This window comes from Sphaeramia orbicularis, chromosome 6 (genome assembly GCF_902148855.1).
Source record: "Sphaeramia orbicularis chromosome 6, fSphaOr1.1, whole genome shotgun sequence".
In the NCBI taxonomy this organism is placed as follows: Eukaryota; Metazoa; Chordata; class Actinopteri; order Kurtiformes; family Apogonidae; genus Sphaeramia; species Sphaeramia orbicularis.
In genome coordinates, this window is record NC_043962.1 from 29898513 (window position 1) to 29919897 (window position 21385).

Consider the following 21385-nt stretch of genomic DNA (forward strand, 5'->3'; position numbering starts at 1 on the left):
CCTCCGCGGCTCTGCCTCAGAGCGGCCCACAGGCTTTAGGGGAGAGCGAGACTGACAGAGAGACATCGGCAGGAAAGGAGAGGCAGCCATCCCTCTCTCACTTCTGTCTGTTTCCTGTTTGCGTGGAGAGAAAGGGAGACACCCATGCATCAGGAATGGATGGGGAGTGAAGAGGAAGACAGCATGAGAATCCAGCCTCCACCCTTGCCATCGCACCTTTAATATTTCATTTTACAGTGAGCAATGAAATAAGTCTTTGTTCTAATATTATGAGACATTATTAATCTTATTACAAAACCAGGCTTCCGAGAATAAGATATACGTATCAGTTCCATGTTTTGCGTGGTGACCCAACTCCACTAGTTATATACAGTAGAAACCAGCACTTGTTGCAGAACGGCGCGGTTTTACCGAACGAGCTGATGATATTCTGAATGTTTTGGCACAGCTGCACTCGGATTGTGTCTAGAAATGTTGTGTTTTTACCTCACCCGCAATTTCTTTTGAACGCTCTGAGCCTTCTGAGGAGGAAAGAGCCACTTCAGACATAAGCTCATGAGCACACTTGATTAACAAGTGGATTAACTATGCTCGTTTCATGGGATGATGTACCTCAAAGCACTTCAAAGGCCACGCTGAGTGCCCATGAGGTGCAGTATGAGGGGTTCTTCCACACAACGACAAATTTGGTGGCCTCGCTTCATGTGAACCTGATCATTTTCTCATTTTGGGGTATGCTCGCTCTTTTCCTGTCTCTTGCTCTCTGCCGCTCGTCTCTCTCGCTTCCTCTCACGCTCATTTCTTTTCTCTTTCGGTCTCTCATCTCACTCCAACTTCTCCATTTCTCTCCTCAGATTTCATCGCATTGATCCCCTCTTTATTTCAGCCCAGTTAGATGTAAGGTTTCTCGTCTGGGTATGAGTCTCTTATTCATCTTCGGTTATTACTTACCTATTTTGTGATTGGTTTTGCTTATATGGGTAGATATTGGTCAATTAAAAAGGCTGTCTGAAGTCAGTCATGTCTGCACGTTGCCAAGCTTTTTGGTGTCCTTGAACGGTTACTCCTAGTTTGACTCCTTGTAAAGCCCACTTCTGACATCTCTGCGCTGTCACAGCTGTCACTCACCTCTCAGTGACGCCCATGTCTTCCAACACTTCCATCTCTCAACACCCAGGCTTCCACCTCACTTTGTATGAGGGGAACATGTCCTGGCCTGTCATACATTCATCCAGAATGTAGTTTAGAAGTAGGGTGGGGGGGGGGGGTGGGGGGTGAGGGGTGATTCAATTTTCTAAGTGGCATATCAGCCTCCTGAGTAGGATAGTGAGGTTTCTCTGTGTCTCCAGCAGTGGAAAGGCATGTACAACTCTGCCACAGTGGAGTAGCCTGCTCACGTTCCACTCTATCTCTCCCTCCCTGCATTTTTATTATTTTGATCTGGCAAGCACATGAGAGATAGTAATCTACACTTCAATTACATCGCACAAGTCATCAGATGCTATCTTGCGCTGGTGATAGAATGTGCTCTGAGGCAGCCCAGCGCCACTGTGAAACAGCCCCAAGAGAGCCACAGTCTCAGCATGTGTGCACGTGTGTAACTTCTATCTATGTGCGTTTGTCTGTGTGTGTGTGTTTATGTATCCTTGTGTGTATGTAAGAGAGACGGAGAGAGCTGGAGGAACAGAGAGACCAACAGACCGACAGAGAGTCAGACTCTGAGAACTAGCTCTATTTATCAGTATAACACGCACATTTGCCAGTAGGGTACAGTATTTAACCTCAGTTTGTCATTGCACTGATTCTTATCACCACGTTTTATTTAGTTTGCAATGAGAACACTGCGCTCTAATAAGAAGATGAACGTTGCGCATCATTTGCCATCTGAATTCCTGATAATAACCAGCAGAGGGCTAATACAGATATCTTTTTAAGGTCTTTGTCTAGAGTGCGACCACTTGTCCTCTGTGAGCCTTAGCTTTGTGATTTATTGCAACATCTTAGCTATGATGTTCATTTTAACCAAACAGAAAATTTTGATTTGTTAAAAACACAATTTGAAAATGGTCTTGTTAATAAAAGCTGTCATAGCTGTTGGTGTGAACGGTAAAAGACATATAATTATCTGTGTCCTTTCTGTTTCTTTTCGGTGCTGCGTTCCTCTGTGTGTGCCATCTTCATCTGATCACCAACACAACACATTTTGAAGGTAAGTGCTGATACATGCACATCACACTGCTAATTAAACTGGTGGTGTTTGAAATACATCAACTACACACTGTGTAACAACAGGACAGCTTTTTGTACCATGTGTTTTCACTGTGGTAGTTGATATATTTGCCTTTTTTTTGTTGTAGTGGTAGTCAGTTTTAATATGATATAATTGAAGTCTGAAATGTATTTCTTGTCCTCTTAATGCAAAGACAAACAAGGTAAGTGTGCAACTCTTTTGTAACTAAAAAAAACAGAAGCATGATCTGAGTACTCCTGGTGACATAACACACATTATAATGTAATGAAATTCATTTTCATGGGGAAGCATCCACTTGTATAAACAAATCTAGACACTTTTTTCTTGGTCTTGTGGCCCTATTCTCATATAAGTTATTTGTGTGCATATACATGTCTTGTCTTTAAATGTAAATGTCATTCCTATACTCCTGTTTTTAGTGTTTGTATGTCTTTATGTTTAATAATTGCAGTGCAAATAAACTTTTTAATGGTAACTAAACTACCATAAACATAATTATATCCATAAATTATTATATTGAAGTATTTTAGAGGAGACATGAAAATAATAACAGTATTTAGTAAATGTGTAAACAAATTTATTTCTTGATCTTGAATTATTTAAACTATATGTAAGATAAGATATAAGGTATTGATGTTTAATCTGTAGAGCCCAGTTTACATACAGGTAGGTGTCAGTCTTTGTCTAAAGCCAACTTCCTACAGTTGCAGTATTCTTCCACTGAGTGGCAGGTATTCAGTGCTCATACTCTCTCCTCACTAACACTGGTAAATCAAGACGGATGGCCGGATTCCATAGTTTTTATCAGACCTTAATGTGCACTTATACAATGACAGAGAACTCTCCCAGAGGCCGACAGTCCAATGTTTGAGAATTGAGCTGGAAGGAGATAGCACTCTCCGGGCCAGCCATTTTCTTCCATCAGAGGATCTGTGATGTGAGGCAGCCCTGGCAGCAAGGCTGTTTCTCAGGTAGGCACAGTGCTCAGTGCTCTGCCCTGCCTTTCTATTCTGCTGAAACAGCAGCTGGAAACCCTCACCTACTCTCCCCCCATTAAGCACCACTTCACGCAAAACAATAGAGGTGCAACTCATTGTGAGACACTTTGTTGTCTTTTTCAAGGCGCATGTGAGGACTCAAATAGTCACAGTCCTTATTTTAGGCTTTTGATCCCTTTATATATCTGGTAATTTATGTCTTCCTGTCAAAAAACCTGACTGATGTCTTCTACAGATGTTAAAGGATAAGGATATTTATTAACTGGCTCGAACTGCAGTATAAGAATCTAAAAAGCTCCTTGTGTTTTCAAACAGAGGTTTGATTGAAGCAGTTGTACACAGCCCCAGTCTGTTTCAGGGGATGAGGTGGCAATAAAAATTTGCTCCTCGTCTTTGTTTGTGCAATACCCGCTGATAGAAGTGCCTTGATGTCTGAATATCTAACCGGATGAGAAAATGTAAATATTTTCTACCAGACATTTTGAGCGCTACTGCATGCAGTGAATGTCTCCAAAGCACACTGCTGTCTAAATGAGTGGTTATTGACAGACCTTTGGCGTCATGAGAATCACATGTTCTTTGAATCTCTGGTACACTAGCAAATGTGATCCTCTCTGATGGTTGCATTTGAACTTATTTTGATGTCCCTGAGCATTAAGGGAAGTGACAGCTTACAAATAAATCCATAATTATCACATCTGAAAGCCGCCATCCCAAACTTTATTTGCATACCCAACACTTGGAGGGATGTGGGTAATAAACCCTGAGGGTCTCCCAGACTCTGGCAAAGTCGCGGCTGTCATCTCATCAGCCTTTGGGTCTTTCTCAGAAGCTAGCAAAAAAGGAAAGGCAGACTGGAGTGAGACAATACTGCTCTGTTAAAAAGAGGCTACAGTAAATGGGCAGCACTGACTAAGGTTCAGCAGAGCACAAAAGGAAACTGAAGGACAAGATTGTTCCTATTGTGTTTCTACTGTGTATTTCCCCACAGAGCAAGGTCTGCCAAGGCCCCGCGGGCTTCATTTCACCCCTTCAAAACCCAACATATTTCTTTGAGTGTCCTGAAGATAGGAACACAATGACTGCCTGTAGAATTTCATCTTAATTCTACCTGGGAACACAAAAGACTAATCACAGCCATCACAAAAGCGCTGTTCCTGCAGCCCAGTGTGTGATAGGACAGACTCCGCCAGCATAAAGGCCTGGCCCTCCAGAGAGCCAGAAGGCTGCAAGAGGCAGTCAAATGGGAAGCAGAATAGACCAGGCGACACCCAAGATTATGTCTCCTCCGCCACGTGGGGAGAACGCAGACCTGTAGGACCAGACATCTATCAGAGAAGGTCAGACTTGGAGCCGAAGCAATGGAACAGTATAATTTCAGAACACATGATGAGAACAAGAAAAGTTAAGCGATAACAGGTTTGTGATCGTACTTTAGAGAGGCTCTTTGTGATGTTAGAGCATAATGAATAATATTCCTCCCAGTGCTCACTTCATAAGAGATTACACGTTATTAACAATGGGCCCTTTATCAAACATTGTTGATAACTATCAGAGTGAAAATGCAAGATGAAACAGTCGAGATTCCTCACATTTGGTTTATTTATGTCCCCTTCCCTACCTTCCTCCTTCCTGCACATCCTGCATGATGCTGTTTGGCACTCTGAAAAAGGCCTACAGTATATTGATCTAAAAAACTGGAAAGAAATAAAAACCTGTGTTTTATCCTTTAACAGAAAAAAAACAAAAAAAGTGAGAAAATATTTTCAGACTCTCCGTAGCTCCACCTTTAAAACAGATATTCTCCTCTGTGGCTCAGTCTCAGTACCTCCCCAAAAGGTTCAGCTAAAGCTCATCTAATTGGTTGCCGGGCTTTAATTAGCTTGGCTCATTTGCATGGCTGCCATTAGGAATTCAAACAGGGTGGAGTGATAGCTGACACTTCCCCCTTACCCCCCTCTCACCAGAATCCTCCCCTCTGATTCATCTCATCTTCATTTCCCCAGATCCTGTTTTTAAAGTTTTATTTAGGGTGTCATTTATTTAACAAGGGATTATTTATTTAGTGCATCAAATCATTCTGGAATGAATATTTATATATTTGTGAGGGTTTTAAATATTTACATGGTCTCTCCATTTCTAGTTTTGGAGCCACTGTAATGAGTGCTGTTGTTGGATGTCGAGGGGAATAACAAGACTGGTTTCAAAGTGAAAAGTCCTTTGAATAAATTTCTAACTTAATTGGTATGAATCTATTATCAGGCTTGATGCTCTGATCATAGTTTAATTGGAGGTATATTATTATGGAGGAACTTTAGCAGTGCTTAATGATATTTTATTTGGCTGATGATATTCATTTGAATGGAAATGAATGATTCATGTCAGGGGTGGTGTGTGAAAACACTCGGCAGTGCCGTGACCCCATGTCAGCTGCTCTAATGCACTCACAGACTCCTACTTGCCTAAATTCCATTAATCCTCAAAGAAGCTTAGCCATATTTGCCCTGATGCTCACTCTCTTTCTGCATCTTGTTTTACAGAGACACCATTGTGTAATGGTGGCTTATAAAAGGGGATGAACATTAACAGGGTTGTGTCCCTAGGACTTTAACCACTCTTTCGTCTACTGGATCTGTCTGGTTGTGTACTGGAGAGGTCTGAGAGTGCCAGTGGTCTAACCAGGCTTGTGGAGGCATGTAGAGACTCTCTACTAAGTTTACACATATCGGGCCTTAGAAGAGTCTTATTAACAGCAGCTGCAGGCAGTAGGAGAACACAGAGCGCAGCAGCATGACTGCTGAACCAGGGAACGCCTCTCCACACTAGAACCCCCCCCCCCCTCCTCCTCAGTCTTAATGACTAACCAGAATGAGAAGTGGAGGAGAGGAAGAGCCTGGAAGAGCCTGATTTGTTCTGCATGCTAAATATGGCCTGTAATCTTTATTCCTCTGAGTGCCTTATTAAAAGTGAAAGGAAGATGAAATCCCACCAGCCAGCCCATCCTTTCTGCTGTTTATTAGAGGGGCTTTTCCTCTGTTAATATTGAGGTTATGGTAACCTTAGTGGTGATAGATGCATCTTGTGACTTCAGGTAATAATAGCAATGATTGATTCCCACCTGAACCCTGGAGGTGTAATCTAGCAGGATGGAAGAGATAAAGTGGCAGCCAGCGTCTGAGAGATACACAGAGAGGCAGATTCTATCCAACAGTGCTGTTTATCATCCTGCAGACAACAGCGTCTTGTCAGAATTTATGATGTTTCCCCTCGTCTCTAATTCATCATTCATTAACTACTCTTTTCTCCCCAAAATCCATCTCTATTTGTTAGTTTTATCAGTAAGGTTAGGTTGAAAAATATCTCTGTGTTAGTTTTTGATTCCGCCGGAAGATAAATGTGATTTTGGACAGCAAGTGTGTCACATCAGTCAGATCTGATTTGATAATCAAAGCAAAATTCTACCGACAGTCATGGAGTTTATTGTTGTCTCGAAGCTGAAGTGGATATCAGGTTGATTTAAAAAAAAAAAAAAAGACTTATTTTAGGTTAATCAGTGCAAATAATAGTGCAGCATTTTGATTTAATTGCAAATTCTCCCATTGCTATAATTGTACAAAATACTGGTATTGAGATAAAACAAAAATCTAATCATAAAGCAGGGTACTGGGCACGTTTTGCATTCCGTTACCTTGTCCTTTCTGTGCAGCTGAAATGATTCCAACTCGTGAATTTTTCCATCATTATGTAAACAAATAACCAGAATCAGAGAGAATATGATCAGCATATTTTTATGCCCGTATTTGCATTATGGTGTTTGTGTTGGAGCACTAATGAAGCTCAAAGACAAGTGGAGTCCTAGATAATTATTATTTTTTTTAAACCCCACACCTTTCCTGTTGCAGAGCTGCACTAGATGGCACATCTATTATTCCATTAGCAGGTAATTAATGACTCTCATTTGTGTAACTGTTATTAAGCCCTTTGAAAGATTGTTTGTGTTCAGATGAAATGAAACACATCCCAGAAGCCATCCATTGTGGCGGATAGATTAAAAGAGCAATAAGGCTCTTTGAAAAATGATATTTTATCAACGGTAATTTTTCACCGTACCTCAGGGGCAGCGATGACAGGAAAACACTGTAGTCCTCCTTCATGTTGATATCCTTTTTTTAGTCAAACTACCAGGGGAGTACACTAAGTGTGATTTATTCATCCCTTGACCAGTAAAAGGTGTCAGCCAGGTGAAAATGGATGCTGGGAGAGTATTGACAGGAGAAATAGCAGTGCAGTTGTCCTGCTCTGTCAGAGAATATAAGGGGGGGAGACGTGTCCTATACTCTAGATGTCTAGTTCACATCTGTCTGACTCGCTTACAGTGTGCCTTAAAAAACATCCCCTTTATGTTGAATTTTACTCCTTTGTTTGCTGTTAAAGAATAATATAATAAAGGGCATTTTATAGATGTCTTTTTATATGAGATGCCTATATGGTAATAGAATTTCTTATACTTTATTTTTGAGCTTTCTTTACTTGTTTCCTGGAATGCACTGGATAAATCTCAGACGGGAATCTGATTTCCCACATGAGCAGATCAAATTGTCCCTTTGTTCATGGTTTCTATCTGCCAGTGTAAAAAGATCGAGATTTCTTTTTTCTTTTCCTTTTTTCCTTTTTTTTATACTTCTTTTTACATTGAGGAATAGGAGGATGGGGGAATCAAAAGCAGTGTGTCTTGTGAACAAACACCCAGCCTTTCCTTTAAGAAGAAGCTGTGCAACACGGGCACTGGCATTCCACAACTCCAGCTGGAAAGGCACAGAGCATCTCCTTGGGATTTATATTTAGCATTTGCTATGCTACTTATAAAATATTTCATAAATAATGTGAATATATTAGACAGGGAGAGAACTGTCGCCAGTCATTCCATATGCACTGCCATAGCAACAAGATGTTCCGCCTTTATCTGTTTAGGGCCCATGATTCTTAAACTGTTCATTGCCCACGTTTCCTTTTTTAATCAGAGTGTGTTTGGGATCCCCTGCAGCAGGGATCTAGATAAAAGGATTAACTCTGCCTCTACTAGTTAACCACATTTAGACTTTGCCAGGCAGGCCCTCCAAATGAAAATAGATGGATTTCAAATGCCTACATCAATGTGGTTTGATTGTGTGTCGTCAAATATCAAGTACCGCTGTATTTATCAGTTTATTAATTATTATTGTTGCATTAATTAACAACAATTTTCCCAGCTATATATTATTCATATAAAAATTAATTACGACTATATAATAATTCTAATACATTTTTGCAACTTCACATATTTTATAGTATTCATTTGTGTCTTAATAATTGGCTCAGCTCTCTAAAATATACATGTTAGATTTTTTTTTTTTACAGTAAGCAGCCTGTTTTTTTTTTCTATGACAGAGAAATAGTTACTTTTTGTCATTTTCTGCTGTACATTTTTATAAGGAGGAAAAAAAAAGATGAAGATGTGTGCTTTGCCTGAAGCATTTAATGCACCAGTTGTTAAAATCTTAGACTGGTGCAGCTTAGAAACACAGAAAGCCTTGGCCGAGGTGCTGGATGGCAGACGATAGAAATCTTTAGCAGAGGACATCCACATGTATTCATTACTGGTTTTGATCCAGGAGGCCTTGTTGGAATCTGACGGCATAATGCCGGTCACTGCTGCACTGCCGGTTGGGTAACACAGTGTAGCAGGAAAGAACTGGCTCTTTTGTCACTGCTGTTAGCATTAGCCAGAGATTTGCATATATTTCTCTTGGAAGCATTAAAGGAATACAAAAAAGACTAATTCACTATTGAAAGTCTCCCTTGCAAGATTAAAAGAGTCCCATTAGAAATGTATGACTGCTCATGTAGTTTTTATTTCATTTTTCTGTCTCCTTTTCTTTTGTCAGAGGCTGTGATTATTTGCCAGGTTGGCAGAAAAAAAATAAAATAAAAAGAAATGATGAAAAAAATAATAACAGCTGCCATCTTTTCTAATGTTACTTTGTTTTGAAATACATTTGCTTTTCACGGCAGTAGGTTCCTCAGGTTATATTACAGAAAGTTGCTGTAATTTTGGAAAAGATAATGTGTGTTTTTTTAAACTAAAAATGAGGGAACTGAATTGTAATTTTAAGGTTATGACAAACTACATTGTTATTTTCAGTTGGAAAGCAACTGTTTAACAGGAAACATTTAAAAAAGCAACAATAAAGTATAATTCAAGTTCTTCTGGGTATCTACAATATTTTATTGTTTTTTTTTTTTGTTTTTTTTTATAATTTCAATATACTCTGCTTAGTTTTGTACTGTAGCTCCCACTTGCCACTGCCCCAAAACTAGTGTGTCATACAGACATCTGAATGAGAACATGTGTACAGCACTTCCAGAAGGAGTGCCCACAATGCTTATCACTCTGACCTGAATTCTGTGACGACAGACAATTTTACAAACAGCTGGGGATCAATCAAAGCCCACTTGAAATATGCCACCTGCCACTTTTACATTAGGAAGCATGCTGTTCAAAATGGAACATTTTCACTTGTATTTGTGATTATTTTACAGGCAAAGTTGGTCTCCTCATGGGGCCTCAAGTGCCAAATGATTTATTCCTCCCCCCACTGCCACCTCCACTCTCCAGAGCTGTGGTAAAAGGGTGGAGGGAAGGGGTAAGATTTACTTTAAGTTGTCTCTAAGCCTGGGGATGCAGTCAACAAGGGACGGATAGATATAGTATTTGTATTAAAGCTAAAATCCTGCACCCACCACTTACTGCAGCCCCCGCCCCACCACGGCATGTTGTCTACAGAGTGCGCATCAGTGAGTTGCATGAATTTATGATACCATTAGTTTAGACACTTTTAAGACAAAGTGGATAAAGTGGATGAAAAATTTATATCACAGATGTCCCCAGGGGTAAAAACCCTTCTTCATGCAGTATAATCTCGCTGTTAGTGGATCTTGCGGCCCCGGACCGGCTCCTCTCAGGTACAGGTGGCTCCCTTACCTGTCCCCAAATTTAACTAGGAGTCACTCCTCTCCCAGCAGGTGTCAGTGTTACTACTGCAGACACAAGGAGTCACTTGTAGTCACATACATCTCTGGAGCATTGTTATGTCCTCAAAGTGCACATTAAACACATGTTGGTGATTATTCTGAACAAAAAACCCAGATAATCAATCAGATGATGTTGTAATGTACTAAAACATACATACTTTGTTCAGAAATATGTGGTTTTCTGCAATCAGGCTTCCTACTTGCAGATATTTTGTATTGCAATCAACAGAAGTTTTTTTTTTTTTTCCTATTGTGTAGTTAGTTCACTTTTTGCAAATCTCAAGGGTAGACTGCAAATTCCAACTCTGAAGAATACAAAAAGAGAGCAAAGAGCCTCACAATTTCACAATAGTGCTCATTACATATCTGTGGTTGTACTCAAACTTCTCGTTACATTCAAAGAAAATAAGGCAAACATTTCCTCTGGACCACATAGCTCTTTTTGGGCCTGGTCAGTCATGTAGAAAGTTGTTCCCAGACAACCAAAATGTGGCAGGGGAAGAATGAGCGGAACGCAAGTATAACCACAGGATGAAACAGATGTGTTGGCTGTAGTGTTAATGTGAGTTGTTTTAGCCAGACTCTTAACTATCCTGAACACAGAGAGCTTGGTCTTCCCCCATCTGGTGTGTAGTGTGTCAGTCCTCCAGAGTAATGTTCGACACGAGGTCAGCAGAACACCGCAGACTCGCTACATATGCTTCACAAACTGTTGCTGTTGGTCAGGAGGACATACATTATAATCCAGATTAAACCGGATAATTAGCTTTTTGTGAGCCATTAATTTTGTCAGGTGAAGGGGCAGAGGGGGAATAAATAATGTGGCTGTGTCTTGTGACATGCTCGTAAAAAACGGGCATCTTTCCAATTGCTCATTTCAACTCTTCTAAATTGGCCTCATTGTAGATGAAATATTAAATGGCCAGACCGGCTATTAATGCTGACTTTTATGGATTGGATGCTGTTGTACTTAATATACTGGTTCAGTTGTCCCTTTTATTCCTCGGCAGTGTCCTGTCCGCCTGTGATGTATTGCACAAGGAGCAAACCCACTGGTACACAATGGGGTTTCAACCCATGAGAAGCGCTGGCACTGGTCCAGACTGGGAGTGAGAGTTTCCGAGGAAGTGTCGTCTCGAGCTTGTTTGTCGTCTTGTAGCTTTACCGTTAATAGGAAGTGTTTATGGTGGCATTACCTTTTGACATATGTTTCAGTACTGCTTTATATCTATAAAAAGACACCAAGCAAAAACAAACACAAGGCAGTTTTACTACTTTATCATATATTTATGACACATGGAACAGTAAGCACATTTACATGCAGTCTGGATGTATGTAAATTCAGTTTTATTGTCTGAAGTAATAATGCTAATTTACAGTCACTGAATTATTTCAATTACCTGTAAATGTTATATATATCATAAAACACCGAATTATTTGATTTCTTAGTTGTTATTGTAATTTGCTGCTTAATTTTACAAGTTACACTTAATGGAAAAATGCAGCCAAAAACGTTTTTTTTTAATTGTCTCACCTTAAGATGTGCTTCATTTTTAGGCTTAAAATGACACCAATGAGTATATTCATAACCTGAATGCATTAATGCATTCAGTCAAGTTTCTGAAAGAAAAAAATAGAACGGATTAGATGAAGAAAATACACGTTGGAATCAAATATTTTTACTTCTTCTCATCAAATGATTGTGACAATGTGATTTATTCTTGATAGATAAAGTGTAAGTGGGACTCAGCATGTAATCATTGCACCTGGTCAAAGGGGATTATTGTTACTGATGTGTGTAAATAGGAATAAAAAGAGGAATGCGTCTGAAAACAAAATGATTCCAACTTTATGGATGGCAGTGTATGTTGCATTTTAGTAACAGAGATAATATAAAAATTAGAGGAATAATTTTGGAATGTTTTTCACCCAGTAAAAGTCACTATATTATATTTCAAATAATTTTTATTGTGTTTTCAGAAAAATACAAAAGAGAAAAGAAAAACAGCAGGGTTAGGCAGTTACATTGTACATAAATATACACGCAAAAAAGTAGCAGTTTGTGGACTTAACATGGGTGAAAAGCAGTGTTTGCCCACCCCACCCCAACATTATAGAACTTAACTAAGGCATTGCATTTCTCATTTAGTAAACAGTGGGGTCAACCCCAGAAAGTCACTATATTAATAAAAGAAAATGACTAATCTATGAGGCAAACCCATCTTGAACAACTCCCCCTCCATCTCAAACACAAACTAAACAAACAAGCACACAAATCTCTGTTACAGTTTTAAAAGATTTTAAAACGCTGAGTCTTAAGTTGTGCCTCTCTGTAAATCCATGTTTTTTTTATGTCATTCATTATATGTGATATTTTATTAAATGTAAAATGTCACAGACAACATGAGCCGACATTCTTCATGTCTGTGGAAGCAAATATTACACGGAAAGACAACCCTGAAACTACTATATATACACACAACACGATACAAATTATGTTTGGCTCAAAAAGGAAAAAGACAGGTCAGCTATAATTCCATGGTGCTACGGTGGAAGAATTATAGCCGTACCCGAGTGCATGCAGCCGGGACTCTCCTAGAGAAGGACGTCCCCCTCAGCATCATCCATAGTGGGGGAGGATGTGGCTGTTTTCTGCCTCGAAGGAAGACGTTGGCCAGGGACCATAATGCCTGCAGCCGCTAGCAAAGCCCCCTAAAATATTCATCACATAACTTTTTCTCTGTGACTATATGTTTTTAGCAGATGGTAATATTTTTGAGTGGAGAACAAAGTTGTAAAAGGAATATGATTTCACTTGTTGCCATGGGAACAGAGATGGATGAAGATGTTTCATGGTTCACTGGTTGCCTCGTCTCTGCTTGTGTGTGTGTGTGTCTGAGAGAATCTGCAGTTGTCTCAGTTTGTCTTTACGTGCAAATGTGTATGTGCATACATTCATACACTCACAAAAGAAAGTGTTTTATATAACTATTGAATTTGTAATTGAGAAGCAGATTCAGTCGTCATTTAATTTCTCTGAAGGATGTTATGTTAAGTTGCCCAGTGAAAGGTCAGTGCAGTGCCAAGAGAGGATCATTTCCTAATACAGCATTACAAGAAGTATCAGGCAAGTATTATGGAAATAATATAGGCTCTTGTCAAAGGCTCTATTCAGAGCATGATTTATTTTTTTCTGTGATGGGAAAGTGGTGCTCATTTCACAGTGTATTAGGTGACTGTCTAAATAGTGATGATTCAGTAGCATGGGCACTCATTTTCACGACACATGAAAGGGAGGATCTGTCGATAAACGCAACAATAACAGCAGTCCAAGTTATCTTTTGCCATTTTTTAGCTGCATTTCAAAATGATGTTCTCCCATTCCAGACGAGCTAATTAGATTGTGTGAGTTGCATGATATGGGGTCCTAAACATAAAAGCCTTGCTGGGGAGATGAGCAACGGTTGCCTGTACCCCAGACAGCGCTGATAGTAGAGCCACTCCTTTAATTCCACCCTCAAAAATCAGATCCTAATTGGGTGTCTGATTTTAGTAACTTGTTCAGCAATTTAAGAAAATTGCTTTTTGAAATGTAACAATTTCAGTGATCTTAAGCGTCTCATTTCTCATTCTGTGCACTCCACAGAGGATTGTCTCTTTGCAGGCCTCATCAGGCAGTAATTTAAAGGTCCTCCTTCGTCTGTAAACCACTGATCCCATAGAATTTATCATGCAGTTCATTTGGAAGGATGAAAGACTGTTTTTCAGCACATCGGGAGGCAAAAAGAAGAAAGGAGAGAAATATATTGTAGTTTAAACCTATTGGTATATTGAGTTTTGTTGATGTTCTGTTACTTTAGTTCCCTCTGTTAATAGTAACCACACAAGTACACATGAAAAAAAAATGTATGCATGTGCAGGCACAGATATGCACAGACATAAACCCATTATGATTTATTAAATCTAACTTGGCAGCATGGAGCGCTAAGACACCAGGTGAAGAATGTAGTTATTAGAGGAGGCACCTGCAGACTGCGCATGGAGCCTTTTATTTTGTTCCTGTGACAAAGAGGAAGACAAAATTTCCACAGAGGCATGTATGAGTGGTGAAGTGTAGCTTAATGGGATGGTTTTATTCATCAAGCGAGGTCTGTGCACTCGTCCACTGCGAAGCTGCCTTGAGGGACAGTGAGTGATTCCGACCACTCAGCCTCATTATGGAATGATATTAATATTTAAGGGGATGGAATTGAGGAATAAAGAGGGTAATTGATAGCATCAAAATGGAAGTGTTTGAACCCTGTTACATTATTAAGACATTTCTAATAGTGCTGCCACAATATGTGCCAAAAATGCTGCAAAACTAATTCTCCTTTTGTTTAAGTGATAAAAATGGTTGAGTACGAAGCTAACCTTTGAACTTAGTTGTGAGTGGCATACACAGTCACAGACAAGAATGATAGATGCAAATGACTGGCTGATGAATCATTCCAAGCAGAGGAGATTGAGTCACAGCAGCAGCAGCAGCAGGGTTTTTCTCCCTTGCTACAGCTAAAAAACCACGGGCCATCCTTTTTTGGCAAAAGAATGGGGGAGAAAACAGCGCAGTCCTATTTGTTTTCATTTCCTGTTTATTTTAATCAAGATAACCAAATGCATGGGGTTATCTAGATTAAGTACCCACGCTAGGGACAGTAACCTTTAAAGTCTTCAGTGTGTGGGTGTGCATGTACGTGGTGTGTGTTAATCACCTGATTAGACTGTATGGAGGGAAAGTGACATGTAAGCATAAATAAGTCTGCAGGCGAGTAGACTGTGAATGATAATGATGTGCAGGAGTTCTACTTAGCATAACATAAGGGACTGCTGCTTGCGCTCATGGCATTCTTTAGAACATAGTCAGTGGACTTTGTTACAGAGTAGCACTAATTAGGCTTTACCACGTTTAGCCAGCGGCTCTACAAAACCACCATTGTGGCTCATTTCTGGATCTTATGCTTGAATTAGCCTCAGCATTGCATCAGCCAGTGCTGGAGCTGAATGCTAACTTATACTGTAAGGCTACCTGTTATGAGAGCAGCATATGGAGATACAGCCGTGCAGATGCACACAGCCTGTTATTTGATTGTTACCTAGAGATTGATAATCATACAACAAAGGCATCAGGATGTTGTTCAGGCTGTTTAATGAAAAGACTTCCAATAAATGCTTTTTAGTTAGAGCAGAAAAAATGCCAGTACACGGACAGATTGCAAACAGATGCCAGTGCACCTGTAGCTTCTAATCGAGTTCATTTTCTGTTTTGGAGGAAAAGAAAGGTGGAAGCCATGCATCATTCAATCAGTTCAGATAATGCTACCAAATCATTAAATATAATAATAATTTTGCAGCTGTGATAATGCACCAGAATATCTATTTGACCTAAAACTTCATGATCTGGGCTCATATGAAAAATATTAGCAACAAGTTTCCAAACAAATATTTTTTTTTCCTTATTTCAAGTGAATAATAATATTTTTCTGCCATATACTCCTTTAATCTAATGGTGTATTGCAGCTATATGTGAACCTGTTTATTTAATATTCATAATGATTTCCAGATAAACTGTTACACATATTCAAACAACTGCTTTATAGCTGTTGTTAGTATTAGTACTTTGGTTAGCCTCATCTCATTAAGCTCTTTCAGAAAGTGACTACATGCTAATAAGATCTCATTACTGGAAGGTGTGGGCAAGAAAGTATTAATATTTTTCTACACTTAAAATATGTAAAAAAAAAAAAAAAAAAAAAAAAAGAACAACAAAAAAACCCAACACAAAATCGCATCAATTGATGTAGGACTGCCTTTTTGTTCTGCTAATAGAAACAGTGGTAATGAAAAAGAATATAGTAGCAATCAAAAGGCTGTGTTAAATGAGGGATGTGTGATTAAGCAGCAGGGCCTCAGAATACTAAGAGGTGGTGTCTATTGCCTTAGAAGAAGAAAAAAACCCTTAATGCACTGACTGCAGCCAGTGAATTTTTCTTGTGGAGTGTCTGTGTTGGTATAAATAGATAGCCAATTTGTAAAATCGTCCGCCTGAACATAAGCATCTTGGGCCACTCTAATTGGTCAATTTCCCGCCTGTATTGAGTGCCTAGATTGATTTATTGCCTTTTTTAAAAGGCCGTAGGGACCCACAGAACAGCTGTGCCAGCCGTCCGTGCCGGAACTGTTATGAAAACAAGGGGCTGAGTGCTGAGCGTCGGACAGCAGTCACGGCAGCAAACGGCGAGTAGAATGGAGCAGAGCGGCATGGCAGACAGCTGGCAAAGACAGCGTCTGCTGTCTGGCACCACTGGAGATGCAGGATTTATTTCAGCAAACACTGCTGAGTGGAGAAGCCCTGCCCTGGTGGAGATCTCACACAAACACACAATGAGGAATTTACTTGATTGCTGCAATGTCTTAATCATATGAGAGCCTGTGTGATGGGAGCCAGAGAATAGATGTTTTTTATGTCATGATATCCCCTATCCACTTGACACACAGAGGGCTCAGAAAGAGCGGATTTGAGTGTTCTGTCTCTGGGGGCTTGAATGATAGCTCCCCATCCTGAGCGTATCTTGGCTGAATCTGCCTGTTTGTGAGCAATCACTGTGATTTACTCTCCTGTCCTGTAGCAACAATTCCATCACACATACGATTTAGAATATATATTCAACTACTTTTGCACATGTAACATGCTTCATCTTTGCTGCTGTGTTCCCTCAAGTAATGTTTGAGACAAGAAGCAGCTCAAAGAACTCATTCTGAAGGGGTTTCTGTGTGACTTCCAGGGCAACCTATTACCTGAGTATGCTCAGTACAGAGAATGCTTGAATGGCTATGTAAGTGTACTAAGCATCTGCTCTGTGTAAATCAGAAAAATACCTCCTTAAATAAAAACACATGCCTGTATTTTCTTTCGCCACAACACATTTTTCCATGTGACTGTTTTCCCGCTTTTTGATTACATTAGTGAAAATTGATTCCCAGTGGATAGCATACATCATTGTGATACTCATGCACTATTTCAACATGTGTTTGTTTAAATCACATGAAGCCACAACTAGGATGATTACAAATAGCCGTTATTGTCTGGTTAGGAAACATTGTACCACTCTGTGAAGCATAATCCACTCCATGTTCAAGCATCTACTTTAAGCATCCTAGCCCAGCCATTGACTCTGGTTCTCTTGTGAAATGTGAGTGCAGATAGCTAAGTGTCTCCTTTTTGAACTGTGATTCTTAGAAATTCCTGTATTTAGCACTGGGGATTGGGAGCCTGAGTCTTCCACAGGCATATGAATGCACACTTTGTGAGTCCTCCACTAAAGGCAAGAGACCAAGAGAGTGTGTGTGAAGGAGAGAATGAAAGAGGGAGAAGGAGAGGGAGAGAGTAATCGCACAGTCTTCATCTAGTACTTAACTTTAGGAAATATGAGTCTGGTTGAAGATGAAAGCGACTTAATCTCAAATGCCTCTCTCCTCCTCCTCCTCTACTCTTTCTCTGTCTGTCTTTCTCACTGCCTGCTGTCCATTGGGACTGGCCCATTCCTGCACATTGGAGTGCATTATGTAATCCCCTCCAAGTCTCCACACCCTGCAGTAATGGTTTAATTAGTAGAGGGAAAGTAGACATCATGGTATCCTACCTGCCATCACTTCTGAGTGATTTCAGCATGTCGTCCACTCTCTTTGATAAACATCGTCCGACTGATATTTTTTTTTTAAGCAGAATTAACAAAGCTTGTCTTTTCATTGTCCTGTGTGCAGTTCGTGGCCACAGCCATCTATCCTCTTCCCTTTTCCTCCAGCAAGCTGTCTCTCCACCCCACCCAGTCCCTAGCCAGCCAGGCAGGCAGTGCGGGCGTGCTCAGTCTGTCAACACCTCCACACCACTCACAGTGTTTGAATGGTAACAGGAGGAACCATACAGACTTGCCAGAACAGGCCTCAGAAACAGGGGGTTAATAGCAGCCAGAGTATGATGTAAGCTGGTCTGCCACACATAAGCCTTTCACTAGCAGGCGGTGTTTTAATAGATATTGAGTCCCACTCCAGCTCCGTGGATAGTAAACATTTTGAAATTGTTAAGTAAGGATGTTTATACTGTGAAACACTGTGCAGGTTTACATTGGACACTGAGGGATTTGTGTTATTATATGAGGAAACACAAGCCTCCATTTGTGTTACGGTGGTTTATACCACTAAGTAGCATGTGTTGTGTGCAGAAGAATTATTAGATGGTTTATATTTAATTTTCAAATAGTTTCATTTAATCTGTGTTTTTCTCTGTTATGTTAAATATTTTCAGATTCATTTGTCAGAGGGGTAAATGTGCCCTTGAAATGTAGGCCATCACAATTGTTGAAAATAAATCTGAAAATTGCACTTTTTTTTTCAGTTTTTTTCACATAGGCAGGTGCAAAATGGAGTATAGAGAATTTGTGGGTGATTGTAGAAAGAAGCTTTCAAAATTACTTTAATAAGCCTTTTCACGTATTAGCTCAAATGGATGGAAGATGTAGTTTTTCCACCAGGGTTTTTGTTTTAATCCCAATCATATTTTGCTCAAGTATTGCAGAAACAACATTAAAAATCGCTTGACATGGTTGCCATGGTGACTCACCTGGCCCATGGCTTTATCACAGTGAATTCTGATCATTTCACACCCATGTCATCTCCATCTTTCCTGTCACTGTCTCTACTGAACACCATCTCCAATAAAGGCCAAAATGGAGAAAAAAAAAATGCTTGACATGACTTCAAGTTGCAGCATATGTTTGAAACTTGGCAAGTCTCAGGCAGAACCCAGAAAACTGAAGAAAGGTCAAACCTTATGTTGGCAGTGGGTTCTTGCTGCTACAAATTAGCCAGTTTGGTGGTCTATTAATCAACTGATTGAAGATTATTCACTGTTGAACAACACATTCATCATTGAAGAGCATATTTGTCATTGTGCCAAGACAAAGCCACAACTAATAACACTTGTAACAGTGTTGAGTATGGTAGTAATACATTTTAATGTAAACAAGCATCCTAGCATTCATTAATTTGCAAGTTTATCACTCTTCATTCAGTCTCACCATCCACCGTATATGTTAAAATGATATAGTGCATTTTCAATTAATAATAATAACAGGTCTGCCATCCCTTGTTTTTTAACCCATAAAGACCCAGTGCTGCTTTTGTGTCAGTTCCCAAATTAATTTTTCCCTATTTTTAGCCTCTCCTAAGTGATTTATCACCATTTACTCTAATTTTATATTCTGAATTTTACTTTTTCAAGTGAAAATCCAGTATTTTCCTATATTTAATTCACTGACCATGTAGATGTTCATTAAAGCTCAGATTAAAGTTAAGCGATATTATATCCAAAACAAAGAAAACTGAAGAAAAAGATCAATTTTTCTGCAAAATATATCATTAACTGAACATAAAATAAGTATTTCCATCCACTGTCATTGATCCAACTCCATTGGTTTTACTGGTGAATCAATGTTGTAGAAGATGACTGTGGTTCTGTGTTCACGACAAAGGCTCTGAGCATCCGAATAGGTCATATCTGATGACCATGAAAAGATGATAAACTGCATTTTACACCAATTATTTATACAGACTTGTAGGATTAGTGGTTCAGAAGTTATTAAATATTTTAGACCAGTAGATGGTTTTGGTTGGCGGTGGCTCGTTGGGTCTTTATGGGTTAATATTAATTTTATTTTTATGTTTTCAAAAAGATGCGATTAATAGACTTTTCTCTGTTTATCTCATCCTGTGATAATGCACAGTGCAGTATACTTTCTCAGATATAGAATTAAATTTTTGCTTATGCGGGTGTACAATATTTAAGCTTGTAGGATGAAGTCCAGAATACACTGTTATAAAGGTGGAAGGAAATTTTCTCACCTCTTCGCATGAAAAGACTGTGACAATGTGATTTATTCTTTATGGATAAAGTGTAACAGGGGCTCAGTATGTAATCAATGCACCTGGTCAAAGGTGATTATTGACGTGTATAAATAGGAATAAAAAGAGGAATGTGTCTGATAAGATTATTCCTACTTACGGGCAACAGTGTATAAGCAACTTTTCCAGTTGTTCACTTGGTCAGTCAGGATTTGCATTCCCCCTCTGTCTGATATGTGTATCTGTTTTGAACATCCATCTTGCTACGTGCTAAAGAACAACAACCTGTGGCCTACAGCTACTCCTTGAAAATGGCAGGTATTTTCTTTTGTAAGGATTTTTAACTATTTACTCATGTGATCGTTGTCCATCAAAATAATTTCTCACCTAATACTATTCTGCAATGACACCTGTTTCTTTGCTCAGTACCTGCCTAGACAGCTGTGATTTGTTTAAAGAACTAGCCAAACAACCCACATAAAATTTGACTCACTATTCCAGAAAGATAGTGTATGGTACCGGACATATCTACAGGAATGGCACAATGCTAACAAAATATGGAGATAGGTCTATACATAGAGACAGACGCAGTGAGAGCACTGCAAATTTTGGAACTAATCAGACAGATTCCCAGCCTGCACATGTGACATCCCCACATCTCTACTGCGCAGACTTTGGCTCCAAATTGCATCACGCTGACAACATTGCACCTCCCATGGTCTCCGGATTTTGGCTCCATTTTTACACTACAGGAGAAAATGGCACCACAGCGTCCCTCGCTATATGCAGTTTTTGGTGCATGCTTGCTGTTGGCTAGTCCTTTCTGCAAATACAACTTTAGGGCCAAGCCTACTCTATTGTTATGAGCTATTTGCCATCTGAAGTGAATTACTATCTTGGTCTTTTTTCTTTTTTTCTTTTTTTTTGTAACACATATCACCATCATGCATGTATTTTTCAGACATGTACATTTACATTTATGCATTTTCCAAAAGTCACTTTTCCAAAGTGACTTATAGGGGAAAAACCAAAATAAAAGAATAAAATACAAGAATATACACCAGATCAGTCAGTGCTCTGGAAATGTTACAAATCTACATAGCTTATTAAGAAGCATTAAACAAAATAC

General features: G+C 39.4%; 1 protein-coding gene across 2 annotated transcripts in view; it reads left to right on the plus strand.

Moving 5' to 3' along the window:
- roraa (RAR-related orphan receptor A, paralog a) overlaps positions 1–21385 on the plus strand; it is a 186796-nt gene that overhangs the window by 67755 nt on the left and 97656 nt on the right. Inside the window, exon 2 of one of the 2 annotated variants that reach the window (XM_030137423.1) lies at positions 2424–2432. The exons of the other annotated variant lie outside the window; for it this stretch is intronic. Coding sequence (XP_029993283.1) covers positions 2424–2432 — 9 coding nt within the window. The remainder of the gene's footprint in view (positions 1–2423; positions 2433–21385) is intronic. 2 annotated transcript variants of the gene reach the window in all.